At 37.0% G+C, this 17637-nt stretch overlaps 1 protein-coding gene and 1 pseudogene across 6 annotated transcripts in view; one reads left to right on the top strand and one right to left on the bottom strand.

Moving 5' to 3' along the window:
* Positions 1–450: 450 nt before the first annotated feature.
* plekha1b (pleckstrin homology domain containing, family A (phosphoinositide binding specific) member 1b) overlaps positions 451–17637 on the bottom strand; it is a 55503-nt gene continuing 38316 nt past the window's right edge. Inside the window, exons 10-13 of one of the 6 annotated variants that reach the window (XM_067369871.1) lie at positions 16062–16125; positions 6125–6214; positions 5110–5150; positions 451–1125 (exon numbers count right to left, since the gene is read on the bottom strand). In XM_067369871.1, coding sequence (XP_067225972.1) covers positions 918–1125; positions 5110–5150; positions 6125–6214; positions 16062–16125 — 403 coding nt within the window. In that variant the 3' untranslated portion in view covers positions 451–917. The other 5 variants (XM_067369870.1, XM_067369873.1, XM_067369875.1 and 2 more) reach the window with 5 other exon arrangements.
* Positions 9576–10832, top strand: LOC137008278 (E3 SUMO-protein ligase KIAA1586-like; annotated as a pseudogene).

Here is a 17637-nt window from a genome sequence, read left to right on the forward strand (position 1 = left end):
CAAAAAAGTGCATCCATCCATCATAAACGTACTCCATACGGCTCCACAGGGTTAATAAAGGCCTTCTGGGAAGTGTTTGAGTAAGTAAAATATCCATATTTAACAGGTTATGAAGTAAAATATCTAGCTTCCGCCAGACTGCCTTCTGTATTCAACCAAAGAAAAAAGCGCAACTGATGTTGTGTCAGTCACGATTGTTTCATAAGTTGAATACAGAAGGCGTAGGACGTAGTGTAATCGCTTTGAACTGCGAGAAGCGTTACACCTTCTTCTTAAGTTATATACGGAAGGCAGTCTTAAATACGTGTTAAATATGGATATTTTTCTTATACAAACTCATCACTTCACTTCAGAAGGCCTTTATTACTCCCACAGAGCCGTATGGAGTACGTTTATAATGGATGGATGCCCTTTTTTGAATTTCAAACAGGTGGTTTCTGTGCACTACCATTATAATGGAGCATCAGCATGATTATTAATCTAACTCCGATTATATTTCTCTGGAAGAAGAAACAGCACCTAGGATTTCTTGAGGGTAGTAAATCATAGGATAATTTTCATTTTAAAGTGAACTAATCCTTTGAGTTTCGTTACAAGCTGTTCATTGCCAATAAAAAAGTGAATAATACATGTAAATTCTTACATATAGCCCCTTTAACAAATTGTCTGGATTATGAATAGTGTACAGTTCTTCTGAAAGGCTTGAGAATGATCATGAAAAACTCCAAATTCCATAGTCCTCCATATCCCATGGGCTCGATTCACATTCATCCCGAGTCCCTGTTTCTTGTAATATGTGTGTGTAATATAGCAAGTACATCGTTACACCTTGGTAACTTGCCGATCTTTATCTTTAGGGCAATCCGTAGGCTGCGTTACTTCACTTCTCCGTTGCCATGGTGATGAGTCATCAGCATTTACTTGAAGATTTGGGGCGACTCCTGGAGCGACAGGCGTGCTCGGGCTCCGGACGACAGGCTTTTCAGGTCTGGGCCCTCCCACGCCATGCTGAGGGCCCGAGGGGGAACGGCATTCTGGGTAATAGAGTTCGGTGGGGAGGGGTGAGCGAGGAGTTGGGAGACACGGTTCGCTGTAGTAGAAGGTGGAGGTGGAATCAGCGTGCTCCTGCAGAAATTGAGTAACGGTTATAGAAACAACATGGCTAGAACTCAGCAATAGTCAGGTCAGAGAAAAATGCTTTGGTAGAGAGGGGAGATGGACTAAAAACTCAAAAACAAGGAGCAGGTGAAGCAAGAGGTAAAGAAGGAAGTTTAGTACAGTTTAGGAGTCACGTCAGCAAACAGTGGCAGTGAAAGTTACAGCAAGTGGCAGGCTGTAGATCATTCTGGGAAATAGCAGGAACAGGACAGCTGGTAGTGCAGAAATAGGGCTTGTTTTTGGATTGTTAGTGTCTCAGTGTCAGATTTAATCTCTGAAAGGAAAGAACGAGAGGTGGACATCAGCTAAAACAGCATTAGAGGAGACAAGGATTCAACATTGAAAGGCAGATCAAATAATACACTTTGAGGAGATGGTATTCATCAATATTTTTTAGGTCTGTTCAGACCAAGATGAATGTTCGCATTTTTATTTGAACCAACAGTTGTTAATGCGTCTGTTCAGATTGACACGGACATTTGCATGCATACTGAGAGTGAATTTGCGCTTTCATTCAGCCCATCTGCCGTTTTTTTCTTTTTCTTTTCACATTGATATGAACAGACAAATAGTATGCAAAAATACACATTTGTGTTGGTGTGAACAGGCCTTGACATCAAAAGAATACCTTGTGAAAAAGAAGTTCACTAAGAAGTTCTCTCTTAAAAAGAGTACTTATTATGGACGAATACTTAAGTGCAAACTGAAAATTTTTAGACACTTATTTGCTAAAATGTTATTTAGAATTAATTGAAAATGTATTATAGTTATACTCTAACTTAAGAGTGTTTTTAAGTAGGTCTTAGGTAATTATGGACTTAAGGATAGCAATTTTATAATTATTTCTACTGTCTTTAAATTATGATTCCATTATTCTGACAGGCATTATGGTAAAAGAAAAATATACTATATTAAATAGAATATATTAAAACTTGTATGTCATGTTTTACATATATTTGTAGCTACACATTTGCAATGCTGAGGTTGCAATTTAGTAAATGTAAAATATATTTTAAAACTATGAAATGTCAAATAACACAGTGCAGTTAAAATTACAAACTAATACTTTACATGTGCTTGTCAAGGGTGTTTTGGTTTGGTGTTCATGTTTTGGTTTTCATGTCTTTTATTGTGTAGTTTGTTTCATTTTGCTTGTTTGTGTCATGCTTCCCTTGATCCTCATGTTCTCCCTTAAGTCCATGTGTCATGCTCTTATTGGTTTGTTTATTGGCAATGTTTATTCTCACTACGCTCGCCTCCAGTGGACTCCCTACGTTACAGTGCTTTAGTATAACATAAAAATAAGTGTACTTCTTTAAAGCACTATAAAAGAGAACTACAACATGAATTAAAATGTACTTTTATGTAAAACTTACTAATTGACATTATTGCAAAGTTCACATTTTAAAAGTGTGTTAAGAAACATATATAAAAGTGTACTCTATTTAAGTACACTTATTATTAATATTAATATTATATTAGTAGTAGAGTTTTTTTTTTTTTTTTTTTAAATCTACTTATAAGATTTTAAGTACACTACAAGTAAACATTCAATACAATTAAGTGCGGTCAAATTTTGTCATTATTTGTTCACTCTTTGTAACTCCAAACCTGTATGACTTTCTATGGAAGTTTATATATATTCAAATCAACAAAATGAGGGTGAGTAAATTATGACAGAATGTTTTGGTTAACGATCCTTAAAAAGGTGTACCAAGTCATTTTTATGTATGTTTTGCTGGCTGTTTCATCTTCATAAGGTGTGTTCATCTAAAATGTGTTTATGAACTTGGTTCAAGGCTGGTCTTGTGACCTCAACATGGTGACCCTTACGTATAATAAAACAGCGTTTTCTAGACAACTGATATGACTAGACTTCACATCATTTTACAACATATTTGATTAAAAAAATATTCAGTTTAAAAGAAAAAAATATATGCTTTAAATATGATATTGTTTAGATGTCAGCCTGACTGATGTGTTGGTAAACAGTAAAACCCTTTGTGTGTCAAAGTTTCAAACTCTCATACTGTAACACAGCATGCATTACAATTCAGTTAAACAAACTCTCTTTTCACTAGTATTAAGATTTTGATATTCCAAAACTAGAATTTGTCCATGCAACATCAAACATCTAAGAATGTTTTCAAATAAAAGCAGGTGAGGTTATGAAATGGATTGTAAAATATAAGTAAATGGAAGTAAAGTTAAATGTGGGTTAAAGTTAAACGCAATGAATACAATATGATATAGATTAGTAACAAAAGATCTGGATGGGTCAACATTTTCAAACTATTTGATACATTGTATACACTCTTAAGCCATTAAGAGTTTCAGTGAACCATTTTATTTTTAGTAATCTGAAGAACCTTTTTTCCACTCAACTTTATTTTTAAGAGTGGATAAGTGGATCTTTTAAGAGTTTTACAAGAATCCTTTTATTATCTAGAATACTATGATTTACTTATGTTATAATTTGATTTCAGTTTAATTAATCTCAACAATATGATTTCAAGAGTTCCTACAATAAGTGTAATATTTACTGAGAAAATTTGATGTTTATGGAAAGATGTGTTAATACAGTTATTTCATGTCTGTCTAATATAAAGCTGTAAATTCACAACTGAGTAAAGCATCTATTAAACTGAACGAATCATTTCCAGATGTGCTCATGATGGGAGTTTATGAAATGACTCACTGTGTGTAAACACTTTAAGTATAATACTCATCTAAACTACTATGACAAATGGAAATGTTTTTGTAAAGAGAATATTAAATGTTTTATGAATCAGTGTGGACAAACTAGTAAATATTGACCAGCTGTGCTGGGAAATGTGATGATTCAATTATTATTATTATTATTTTTTTAACATCAGGCACCACTGGGTGCAACCCCAAAATTTAATTTACTACTTCCATTTCACCTCCTGTTGAAAGAAGCATTTATTTTGACATGTGGCGGCACAGCACATTGTTAATATATTAACTCTGAATATTAAGATTATAGTAACGTTAGTTGCAAAACACAGACGATTAAGAATACATTTCTATTAAATTACATAATTTGTCTTAAACCTTTGTTAATGTATCTATTCTTGAAGTGTACTTTTTGCCTGTGTGGTGATTAGATTCACAGTTTTGCATTGCTGCCTTGAAAATGAGAATGTGACGCATCTGGTGTGAGGCATATGGAGCTTCATCCATAGCGCACACTCAGAGAGCGCACGGATACTCTTCTCACGCTTGAACGGACAAATACACATAAAAGGATGTCAAAATATCTTAATGTAAAAGAAATCATATGTGTGTCAATATATTATAGATGAAATATATTGAATTCAGTCTTAAAAGTGACAGCAGCCTAATATAGCCTACCTGCTGCTGTCTGTGTCGTTAAAATAAATAAAAGAACAAAAGAAAAAAAAAATCCCTTACTAATCTTGAATGAATAACTTTTGTAGCTTTAAAATGGATTAATCTATATTTAATGTATACAGTGAAGATTATGCAATTATTTTACGTTTTAATATTCAATTTCTGTACCTAAATTACTGTTAGACCTGAAAAATTCAAGCACTTCATTTTGAATTTTGACATTTACACTTGTCTCTCTGTAAATCACTGTTAACAAATATTTGCATTACTGAGCCCTACACAGAAGTATGGGTAATCAGATGAGTGGGTGAGATGTTTAGTATGGATGTTTCAATAGTATATTAAAAGAGTAAATGGGGATGATGGGTGTCAAAGGTCACTCTAGCATGAGGGCTGATTTTAGTGCGGTTTGTCTGCGGGGTTGGATTGTTTAGGTGAGGCAGCTCTACCCTGCTCAGATCTAGTTCAAGGTCTCTAAACTCTAAGCAGGGGGCTGAGTGCAAACAAACAGGGACAAAGCGCGAGGGGTTTGATCTCAACACATACGTGCTGCATTCACCATTGCAGGATGTATACCTCTGTATACAAGGATTTGAGAGCCGTCTGGCCTGACGCATCTGCAACACAGCGCACATTCATTAGGCACGGACACGACAGAAAAAGAGACAAAAGGGCTTTTCACACTGCTTTTAACCCCGGGTAAAGGAACATTTCACACTTAGAATTTTAAAGCGGGGTTAGCACAGCTTTTTACTCCGTGATAGCAGTGCTTTTGCAGTGTTAACCCCGCATTGAGGTGCCAAACTTGTAGAGTGTGAAACGATGTGGTGATAGAATGTTACGAGTAGATGCTTAGCAACCGACAGCCAATCACATGCTTCATATTCACATGCTTTGTAGTTTCAGCATTTGAGGGGGAAAATGTCAAATAGTGACTGAAAACGCGAAAATTGGAGTGAAGAGACTGTTTCATTCTTACCTTTATAGTCCGAAAAATCCATTTAGATAAAAAAAAAAATTTGATAGTAGAGAGCTGTTATGTAAACATATCACGTGCAGCGTTCGTCCAAACAGTGACACTGACAACGCAAATATGCAAATAAGGACGTTAACCCAGGGTTTATAAATGTACAGTATGAAACAGCAGCATATAAATACTCAGGATTAATTGTTAACCGTGGGTAAATTATAAGCAATGTGAAACTTGAGGCAAGATAACCTAGGATTTAGTTTACCCGGGGTTTACAATGACTCAGGGTTAACTATATCAAGTGTGAAAAGCCCAAGAGAGACATACAGACACAAAGTAGAGTAGGCCGTTTGGTAAATTCTGCTTAATTGGGCCAGCTTATGAGTGGACAATGACAAAGGTTTAATTTTAGACTGAACTATCCTTTTAAGATTGGACCTTTGGTTGTTCCATCAGCAAACATAAATGAGTGAAATTTTGAAATTTGAATAGAAACATGGTTGGGCAGGACATGGACAGTGTGGGTGGCTACGAAAACACTTCATAAAAGGCAAATCAAACCAAAAGAGCACGAATAGGCTGAGAACTCAGAATATGTCACTAAACAAAGTAAGTTCTTACAGAGGCTGCTGAGCGTCCAGGACCCCGTTGGGCCACTATGGCCCCAGATATAGCCTTGATCCAGCCGTGCATCTCCTCTGGGCTGTCCGACTGAGACAGAAAAATACAGACAGCTTTGTTGTTTTTATGTCAAAACGTTTTGTAAATGTCATTTAAAAACAATCAATTAAAACATTTAGTCATGCTTGAAATTATTTACAACAGTGGCTCTCAAACCTTTGAGACTAATTACAACCTTTGATTAAAATGACCAGAAAAATGACAAAAAAAATGTATTGCTGGAGGTCACTGGGTTGCTGTATTGTTAGTTGCTAGGAGGCGTTCCCTCTACCCTAACATTATTGATCGGTGGCACAACTATAAGATCTGATCACAAATGGGATTGCCAGTCATTTTATCAGAAATCAAAAATGAGGACAGAAATATAAAAGATATTCCTTCTGATATCAATTTTTCTGATTAAATGTAATGTCTCCACAGCATGTAAAGTAACGCAAAATTACAAAACTAATTAACAATCAGAATTATTGTCCTATTACAATAAAAACTGTCCATACTGCAAACACAGAGGAGTTCAACAATAAAATGCACAAAGCTATAAACCATAATAGTTCACACATTAAATTAGGTGTCTTTAACTACTTGTTAGGATCAGTGTACTTGTTGTGTGCATGGTGTATTGCAAAACATTTTTCCTGTGACTGGGGCAGGATATGGGTAATTTTAGGGACAGGTTTGGTGGTACGGGTATGTTTAAGGGTGGTTTAAGGTGTAAGGGAAGGGTCAACAGTGTATTTATATATGGAATTACAGAAATTAATTACAGCTGTAATTACATACAGTATGTATTTTTAAAATATAAATACAATAAAAACATGTGCGCAATAAGTGCACTGTATCAAATGGTTTAAATGTTAGTACATAGTAGACACCTAAAGACACCTAATATAAAGTGGGACCCAATCATAAAACAATTTTGATCAAATGTAAATGCTTTTAACATTGTTATGTAATGTTATATAATGTTTTTATTTAGTACATCACCTGAACTGAATATTCCAACAGTTTAGTGGCAAATACTTTATGAATTTCTTTACTGAGAAAATCAAAAGCATCAGAAATACAATTCTGGATGTAAAACCCTTGACAGTGTTTTATGATTCAGCAAAAATAAACTTTCCATCGCATCTAAACCATCAACAAGTTTATTAGATCCAATACCAACTAAACTACTGAAGGAGTTGTTACCTGTAGCAAAAGAGCCTCTTCTCAATATTATTAACTCATTTTTATCTCTAGGTCATATCCAAAGACCCTTTAAGCTGGCCATTATTAAGCCTCTCATTTAGAAATCCAAATGAACTGTCAAATTATAGACCCATTTCAAATCTTTAATTTATGTCTAAAATACTACAAAAAGTTGTGTCTGCTCAATTGTGCCTTATCTTGCAAAAAAATAAATAAATAAATAAAATAAAAAATAAATAAATAAATAAAAAAAACTTAAATTTAAATTTATGAAACATTTCAGTGAGGATTCAAGCCATTTCATAGCACAGGAACTGTGCTTACTTTTAGCTTCTGACCAAGGCTGCATCTCAGTATTAGTTTTACCTGAGCTTAGTGCTGCGTTAGACTCTATAGATCAGTGGCAGGAGCTCAGCACAGATCAGCAGCGAAAAGATCTCAGATAACAACAGCTTAGAAGCTGAAGCCCAGAAAGAAAAAAAGAGATCCTCCCCACACTAACAGAGAAGTTTAACAATGCTCTTTTCAGAGAAACAACCAAGAGTCTAACTCTACTTTGTGGCAAAAGAGAGATTAGCATTCAGTAAAATGAGCAGACTGATTATGGGCCTTTGACACCAATCAGATCATACTTTGATACTTCCATATATCGCCGTGATTGAACACACTGCCACTTACATTAACCCTCTGGAGTCTGAGGCTGATTTGGGGCCTGGAGAAGTTTTGACATACCCTGACATTTGTGCTTTTTTCAGTTGTTCATAAACATATTAATGACACAAGTGTCATTACACTGTATTCAGCACAAACTAGGCTACCATAATATGTGAGGAACATGTATGTACATGTTTTTGTTTTTGAAGGAATAATGTTTATGCGTGGTTATTGAAAAAACTTAAGTCACTGAAATAAGGCCAAAAAAAAGTATATTAAATCTGTATTGACAATACTTCTGGGTATTGGAGGTTGAGTTTTTGCTTCAGAATTATGTTAAAATTATGCTGCCTACTCCTTCATATAAAACAATATATTGATTTAGTTTTTGTAAGACACTTTTTGTCAAGAAACACAGTATGCGTGGAGGTGTGAATCATCATGAATAATGGGTCGTTTACACCTGAGAAGACAAAAGAATCGCATAATAATGACCTGAAATGACTTGCATATTAATGAGGCCTTTCAGTCAGGTAGGCTGTGAAAAACCCCTCTGTGTTCATATCTCAGCTCAATTTAAAATAATGGTATTCTATTATATTCTTTAAAATATCATGTATTTCTCTGATGCAAAATGTCTGAACAATTATGTTACCTCTATGGCATTTCATATAGGCTTTTAGCTTAAAAGCATGCACATTTGGAGAAATATTGATGGATTCTTATATGTTTATGTCAATTTTCTATACAGAGGACTAATATTTATTCTATATTTATTTTCATCACTATGAGTGCTGGATACTGTGTTTTCAATTCATACTTGCAGCCGGAGGGTGCTCTGTAAACTTTTAGTCCACAAATTATTCTAAAGAAGAAGAGGACATTTCAGGAATGGTGTTTTCAATTCATACTTGCAGCCGGAGGGCGCTCTCTGTACACCTTCAGGCCACAAATTCATATAAAGAAGAAAAGGAACCAGGAACTAACGGCATGTCTTTGTCTTCTAGAGGTCGCTAACCATGGCTTTAACATACAGATAAACACTTTTCAGGACAATAAATACACGATTGAGACGATATATGCATGTATTGCCTCAGAATTTGCGTCTGAATAGCACTCGCTCCGTGGGCGTGGCCGCATTAGCAGATAATGAGCTGAATCACAGACTTCTGACATTGCTCTCTTTTCATACAGATTACATAAACACAGAATGTTTGTTTTCGATTTGACTTGCACGATTTAAAACCTGACATTTCAACGTTTCTTTAGACATAAGTGTCATTTTTTTTGTCATTAGTATTCATAAGTTACAGTTTATTTTCTGAGAACTATCAGATTGGACTTCGTTCACAGGGAGACGAGAGATCACGCATCATGTTAGTTTTCTTTATTTTACAAAAAGCACAAAATTGTGTTTTTACTCTGAGTGTACACAAATAAAAGAAGATATTCTATAGTTTCAATTGATATATTACTTGTGTCTTTATGACAAGAAATATTTTAAGTATGCTTTGCTCTAATGTGAAAAAAATCCTGCAAAACGCGCCGGCTCGTTAACGGACTCCAGAGAGTTCAATCTTCAGTGATATCTGCATTGAAGTCCAATGATTCTTTTGTGAGTTTGATAGTTGATGAAAGAAGCAACTTTGTCAAAAGCTATATAATATTTTACTTGAGAGCAGATGTGACAGGCAGAGAGGATAGTGAAAACATTTTCCTCAATCTTGTAGAGATAGATAAGGGAACAACAGGAGAGGCATTGTATCAAGCTCTTAAGAAACTCTTTTGACAGCAGGTTTGGACAATGAATATTTAAAATTACACCCGATCAGCATTGCCACAGATGGAGCATCAGTCATGACAGGAAGAGAGAATGGACTCAAAGTTGAGAACAAACTTCCCTTCACTGAAAAGCATTCATTGTCTTGCACACAAGCTAGAGTTGGCAGTGCACAATGCATGCAAGTCTGTAACTGGATGTAACAACCTTGAAATCTTTCATTCAAAGTTGTATACATTTTATCTTCAAAAAATGCCAGACTGCTCTATGATGCTGCCACTTATGTTAACGTATCACTGCTGAAGATTGGGCAGATTTTCTCCATTCGCTGGGTTGCCATCAGTTTCAACACTGTGAGAGCTGTTTGGCAGAACTTTCCTGCACTTGCCGCACAAATGCAGAATGCTCCTGTGGATGTGGATCGGCCACTATTGAGGAAACTCAGCAACACATGTTCTGTTAAAGACCTTGCACTGATGAAAGATGTGCTCTGAGTTACAAACTGCAAAATCCAAACACATCTTTAAATGATGGCAGTTGGTGGACTCATCTGACTATGGAAGTCCTGGAGGCCATGAAAACAACACCAGGAAAGGCAATAGCAAAGGCAGAAGCCATAAAGGAGAATATCAAAAAGGTGCAGTCCTTCAGACTGTCATTGATAATATATCTGTATGTTTCCCTGACTCAGAGCTTACTGAGCTTCTGACACCACTCAAACCTTCCTGTTGGCCCAAAGACTGTAATTCCCTTGTCCTGTATGGTGAAAAGGAAATTCATGACCTTGCTAAGCATCTGGGAGTACCCACCAGAGCTGCTGTTGAGAAGTATAGATTGTGGAAACTTGAAAGTGATAGTCTTGGGAAGACGATCAAGAGGCTGATTATTGCTAGCAAAACCTACATAGCCACTTCAGCTGAATGTGAACGTGGCTTTTCAGTCATGACTGATTCTGCAAACAAGAGGAGAAAGCCTTTCTTTTGTCCTGTTTCTAGATGTCAATGGTGCTCCAGTAGAACAATTTGACCCAAAATCGTTTGTGCTCTCTTGGCTGAAAGATGGCTATAGGCTGTGAACTGCAACCAAGAGAGGAAGGCAAGCACAGACAAAACAAGACAGACCACTGTGGTCTGTTCTAGGTGGAAAGTTATGCATGAACAAGTATTCTAACACTGACATTGCCTGATAGTAATTTGCCATCCTTTTGCTACTGTTTTAAGTATTAAAAAAAGGTCCTTAAACAGGTCATTTTGAAGTTACTGACTGCTCCTTTATCACTGCTTTCTGAGACATGAAATAATTATTCCTGTGCCACTGCTAAATCTGACAGTGATACCATCCAATGAGTTTGAAAGCCATCTGATTATTTTTTGAGACGTTTAAATGTATTTTGAAGTCATATGCTTTTTTGGCTCTTCAAATACCTTATATGTAGTCCCCTGGTTCTTTTGCCATAGTTGCCCTTTTGGGTCTGCTGCTTTGTCACCCTCTAAATCCAGTTTTACTTCGAGAAAGCCATTTAAAAGAAGAATAGTATTCAGGGCTTGACATTAACACCAAGCTTCTGACCAAGGCTGCATCTCAGTAGTAGTTTTACTTGATCTTAATGCTTCGACACTACAGATCAGTGGCAAGAGCTCAGCACAGATCAGCAGCGACAAGATCTCAGAAGAGGGCAAATGCACTGATAACAACAGCTTAGAAACTGAAGCCCAGAAAGAAAAAGAGATCCTTCCCACACTAACAGAGGAGTTTAACTATTGTCAGTAGTGATGGGACGGTTGATACCGGGGCTCCAATGCTCCGACACAGTTTTCAAAGCACTATTGTATCACACACTGTACCGATGCTTGTATCGAAATGACAATACCACGTGATTGATGACGTTTGAAGCTTCACATGTCATGCTGTATCGGAAAATCGGGACAGCTGGTTTGAAAAAATTGCCGCTTCACCTGATGCATAAAAGGAAAATGCATTTAATCATGTTTTATTGCTAGGGTCTCAGAGACCCCGAACAGAATATAAGGGTTAAACATCTCATCCAAAATTATCAACTATGATCACATCATTGTATATTTTATATTATTGATCAATATGTGAATCCGTTGAATAGGCTACACATGACAGGAGTTGTGGTCTCATTGTCACAAATTAATTTAGATGAGATTAGTTTAGACCAGATAGAACTGTATTGATCCAAGACAAAAGTGATTCCGTATGTCACGGACTTCTGAAGCTTTGTCTGGTCATGTGCTTTTTCAAACCATAGATCTGCTCCCTGATTTGTAAGATATGGTGGAGAAAACAAGCCTGACCACCAGATGTTGCTAATGTGCACTGTGTTAAAAGCTTTGAGTAATGAGCCTTTTTTCGGCACAATTTGATGAAAGCCTCAAATGCTTCAGAAAGCCTCAAATGCTTCAGAAAGCCTCGGTTTCCCATCACTAATTGTCAGAGAAACAGCCAACAGACTAATGATGCGCGAATGAAGCATTAAGCGCGAGTGATTTACATGTTAAGTCAATGCAAAGACGCGATAGACATCCTGCGGCGCAGTTTGTGCGAATTGAGCGTTTCGGGCGTTGGATGCGCGAGTTGAAAAATCAGAACTTATATATTATATTATATAAAAATCTGAACTTATATATTATATAATATATTCGCAAGTTTTCAGCTCCACACACAGAGGAACTCAGACCAACCACACACACAGCCACACACCTCCTCTCTTCATTCTCCCCCCTCACTGAGACAGAAGTATCCAAACTTCTCCTCTCCAGCCATCCCACCACCTGCCCTCTAGATCCCATACCCACACATCTTCTACAAGCCATCGCTCCCACACTTTTACCAGCACTGACACACATCATCAACACATCTCTCCACACTGGCACTTTCCCTAACACATTCAAGCAGGCTCTTGTAGACAGCTACAGACCTGTTTCTCTCCTACCATTCATAGGAAAAACACTTGAACGAGTTGTTTTCAACCAGGTGTCATCTTTCCTCTCGCAGAGCAACCAATTGGATGTCAATCAATCTGGTTTCAAGAGTGGCCACTCGACTGAGACTGCACTGCTATCAGTCACTGAATCCCTGCGGATTGCAAAGGCTGATTCCATATCATCAGTTCTCATTCTGCTCGATCTATCTGCTGCTTTTGACACGGTGAATCATCAGATCCTCCTGTCCACCCTCTCATCACTGGGCATCACAGGTACTCCGCTTCTCTGGTTTGAATCCTATCTCACAGGAAGGTCTTTCAGGGTTGCCTGGAGAGGGGCGGTATCCAAAGCTCATCAACTGACCACGGGTGTTCCTCAGGGTTCAGTTCTTGGACCCCTCCTCTTCTCCATTTACACTACATCACTTGGTCCCATCATTCAGGCACATGGTTTCTCCTATCATTGCTATGCTGATGACACACAACTCTTCCTTTCATTCCAACCAGATGATCCCACAGTAGCTGCACGAATCTCAAGCTGTCTGGCGGACATCTCAGCATGGATGTAATAACATCATCTACTGCTCAACCTGGCTAAGACTGAGCTTCTCGTCTTCCCTGCCAATCCGACTCTAAATCACAATTTCAAATTGGAGTTAGCAAATTCGGTCAGAAATCTTGGAGTAATCCTTGATGATCAACTGACCTTCAAAGACCACATTGCAAAGACAGCTCGGTCATGCAGATTTGCACTATACAACATCAGGAAAATCAGGCCCTTTCTAACAGAACATGCAACACAACTTCTTGTCCAGGCTCTGGTCATTTCTAGGCTTGATTACTGCAATGCACTTCTGGCTGGACTGCCATCATGCACAATCAAGCCTCTACAAATGATTCAGAACGCAGCAGCACGTCTCGTCTTCAACGAGCCCAAAAGAGCCCACGTCACGCCTCTCTTCATCTCCCTTCACTGGCTACCACTTGCTGCTCGCATCAAATTCAAGGCGTTGACGCTTGCTTACAGATCTACCACAGGCTCAGCACCCTCCTACTTCCACTCACTCTTACGAGTCTACACTCCTACCAGAAACCTGTGCTCATTAAAGGAGCGAAGGCTTGTGGTACCATCACAGAGAGGCACAAAATCACTTTCCAGAACATTCTCATTCACTGTCCCTTGCTGTTGGAACAATCTTCCTGCCTCCATCTGGAATGCGGAATCCCTGGCAATATTCAAAAGACAGCTGAAAACCCATCTCTTTCGTGAGCACTTAACCTCATCTTAAAAAAAAAAAAAAACCTTCTTATTCCTATTCTTTCACTTCCTCTAATCCCTCTCTATTGTATCTTAGGATAATCTGAGCACTGCCTATAACTTGTATTATGAGCACTTCTTGTCTATTTTGACTAGCTTGTTGTATTCCTCACTTGTAAGTCGCTTTGGATAAAAGCGTCTGCCAAATGAATAAATGTAAATGTAAATGTAAATGTAACCAATCAGGAGCTTGCTCTAGGAGTGACGTGATTACGACGTAGCAAGCAAAGGCAGAAATCAGAAACCACAATGGAGGACAAAATCATCATCGTTGTACGATACGTCTTCGTACTTTTATAGAAACAGGAATAAAAAGGATCTTGCTTGGAAGAAAGTGAGTGAGGAGTTGGGACAATCTGATAAGTTGTCAAAACGCTCTTTACTATATACTGTATATACATATTGAGACTGCCGCCTGGCAGAAGCCCCTCACGTGACGCAAATTCGCATCTGTTGTGAAGAGAATTTCACACATGAATGCAGCGAGTAAACTCAAAATGTTCAAGCATCCAACTACGCGTCTGGTGTGAACGCCCCATAAGGACAAACTATTTTGTGACAAAAGAGAGATTAGCATTCAGTAAAATGAGCAGACTGATTATGGTACAAAGAGGTCAGTGGATGAAAAATGGGTCTTTGACACTGATCTACACTGTGATTGAACATTCAATCACCACATATGTATCACTCAGTACTAAATTGAAGTCTTTTTTGCTGCTTATTGCACTTAAACAGTCAAATACTTTGATAATATTTTTAAATAATATAAAAATGCCAGTCTTGGCGCATATTCACGTAAACACGGTCAATCATTTTTTAAGTGAATGTAAACAAATTAATGTGATCTGTGCGTCAGGTCTTAAAGTGACAACAGCCTAATATACGTGCTGCCAAATTATGAGATAATATTAAAAATATCTATATAGCAATTTTCCCCCATGGTATCAATGTCAAAATTGTTGCCAGTGAAAATGATGAGTGGCTAGTAACTTTGGAAAACCACTAGTCACAGTGGCTGGTAACCAAAAAAATTAATGTCAAGCCCTGAGTAATCCATCACGCTCTTTAAGGTCACAAAAATCTGGACTTTTGGTAGTACCTGGGATATATCGAAGTCCACTAATGGAGGTAAAGTGTTTTCACATTTGGCTCCTAAACTCTAAAATAGCCTTCCTGATAATGTTTGGGATCAGACTCTCCCAGTTTAAATCTAGATTAAAGACACATCTCTTTGGCCAAGCATTTACATAATGAATCTCATAACCCTGTACTCCATTTAAATCAGATCAAATGCACAACTATCTTTTGCTTGAAATGTTATAAACAGCAGCTGCGCTAATTATTTTCTATTTGCTTCCTGTTTCTACCTCGGGATGCCCATAACTAAAGATTATGGCAGGTCAAGTTTGGATCCAGCCTCTTACAAAAATTTCAGATCACCCAGCTCCTGTGAAGAGATGATGTCAACCCCTGCCAGGACTTTAGATGATGCCAACTCTGAATCAATATACACAGCTGCCAAATTTTCTGTATATTGCAATCATTATGATCACAACTTGTAATACTTGCTTTAATGAGCTTATTTTTTCTGCCTAAATGAATACATGATGTTAGCTAACTGCATGGTTTTTATTATCTTAGATAATATACTGTTTAGACATACGGACATTACTTGGTCACTTCTGATAAAAAATTACTCTAAACTGTAATGTAGAAACATGCATTTTCTGTAAAGCTGCTTTGAAACAATGTGCATTGTGAAAAGCGCTATAAAAAATGTGAATTGAATTGAACTGAATAGAATGTACAACTTGGGGTTGTAATGTTGTGAGCCACTGATTTAAACTACTTTTATTCAGTAATGTTATGACTATATTCTCAAAACCCGCTACTAAAACACCATTGTGAGAAAGAGTACTTCACCATCAAATATCAATGCATAAATTACATAAAAGCTACTGGAGAATTAACATAAATTTGACATCCCTACCTGAATGTAGAAAGTTCTTGAGGTAGTAACCAGTTCAAAAAGATTGTCCCTCATCATCAAGTCACTAAAAACATGAATCAACATCAGACAAAACATAATTATGAGTAACATTTTCAGCCGTTGAAACATCACAGCAGAACAGATGCATGATGAGAACGCTGTTATTGTTTAATACTGTTTGTTTGTGCACTATTATGAAGGGTTTGCCCAAGTACGAACTGCGGAACTTTTAGACATTGTGAACTTTGTCACACGTCAATATTAAGATAAACTTGGCTGCCTAGAGATAAATAAAAATATAATAAATGCCGTGTTTGCCTGACCTACCCTGACAGCACACATATATCACCATGATGTTTGTTCAGTGTGTGTTTTCATCCGGAGGATGCCATTTTTTAAAATGTTTTCTCATCTGCAAGATATTGCTAACTTCACTAATGTCTTCTAAGAACGTCATTCGTCAGATTATTTCACATTTATGATGTAGAATGTCAGTCAATCTGCTCTTTTGATTTTTAACAGATGTTTCTACTCAAATAAGTCTGTTAAAATAAAGTGCAATGCTTTCTAGATGAGGAGAAGTCCTGCATACGTCACCAGAGAGAAGTCTGGCGTCTGAATTTTAATTTAATGCTGACATTAAAGGTAAGGTTATTTTGATGTTAAAAAAAAGTTTCTAATATCCCACTTTAAAGTACAACATAAGGCCATGTTTACATCTGGAATTAAAGGGATAGTTGTTCCAAACCTGTACAAGTTTCTTTCTTCTGTTGAACACAAAAGAAGATATTTTGAAGAATGTTGGTAACCAGACACTTGACGGTAGCCATCATCTTCCATAGTACTTCCATGTTTGTTTTCTACTATGAAAGTCAATGGTTAACTGTCTGGTTACCAACATTCTTCAAAATATCTTCTCTTGTGTTCAGCAGAAGAAAGAAACTCGGCAACACTTTAGTATAGGGAACACATATAAACTATTAACTATGACTTTTCCCTCAATAAACCCCTAATTTACTGCTTATTATAGTTAGTAAGGTAGTAGTTAAGTTTAGGTATTGGGTAGAATTAAGAATGTAGAATAAGGTCTTGCAGAATAAGGCATTAATATGTGCTTAATAAGTACTAATAAATAGCCAACATTCTAGTAATATGCAGGCTAATAAAGCAACTAGTTAAAAGACCCTAAAATAAAGTGTTACCATAAACTCATACAGGTTTGGAACAACTGGAGGGTAAATAAATGATGACAGAATTTTCATTTTTGGATGAATTATCCCTTTAAGATGCATATTTGGTCAATTGGATCAAAAGTAGACGAGGGCGACGCATTCCCGTTTACTACTGGTGTTTCCGTCTCTTTTGCCTTTTTGGGTGAATGTATAGGCTTTTTCAGATCTTTTGATCTAATGGACGAAATAAGCTCACACAATTTAAATATGAACGTGAAAGGAGATGACAGAAAATCATACGAAGAACAGCTTCAGTTTCGAATGCATTTCGACTACCTCTGGAAGTGGATGAGCTGAAAACGTTTTAGATCCCGATTACACTTGGATTTAGAGTCATTCAATTG

This window comes from Chanodichthys erythropterus, chromosome 19, assembly GCF_024489055.1.
Source record: "Chanodichthys erythropterus isolate Z2021 chromosome 19, ASM2448905v1, whole genome shotgun sequence".
In the NCBI taxonomy this organism is placed as follows: Eukaryota; Metazoa; Chordata; class Actinopteri; order Cypriniformes; family Xenocyprididae; genus Chanodichthys; species Chanodichthys erythropterus.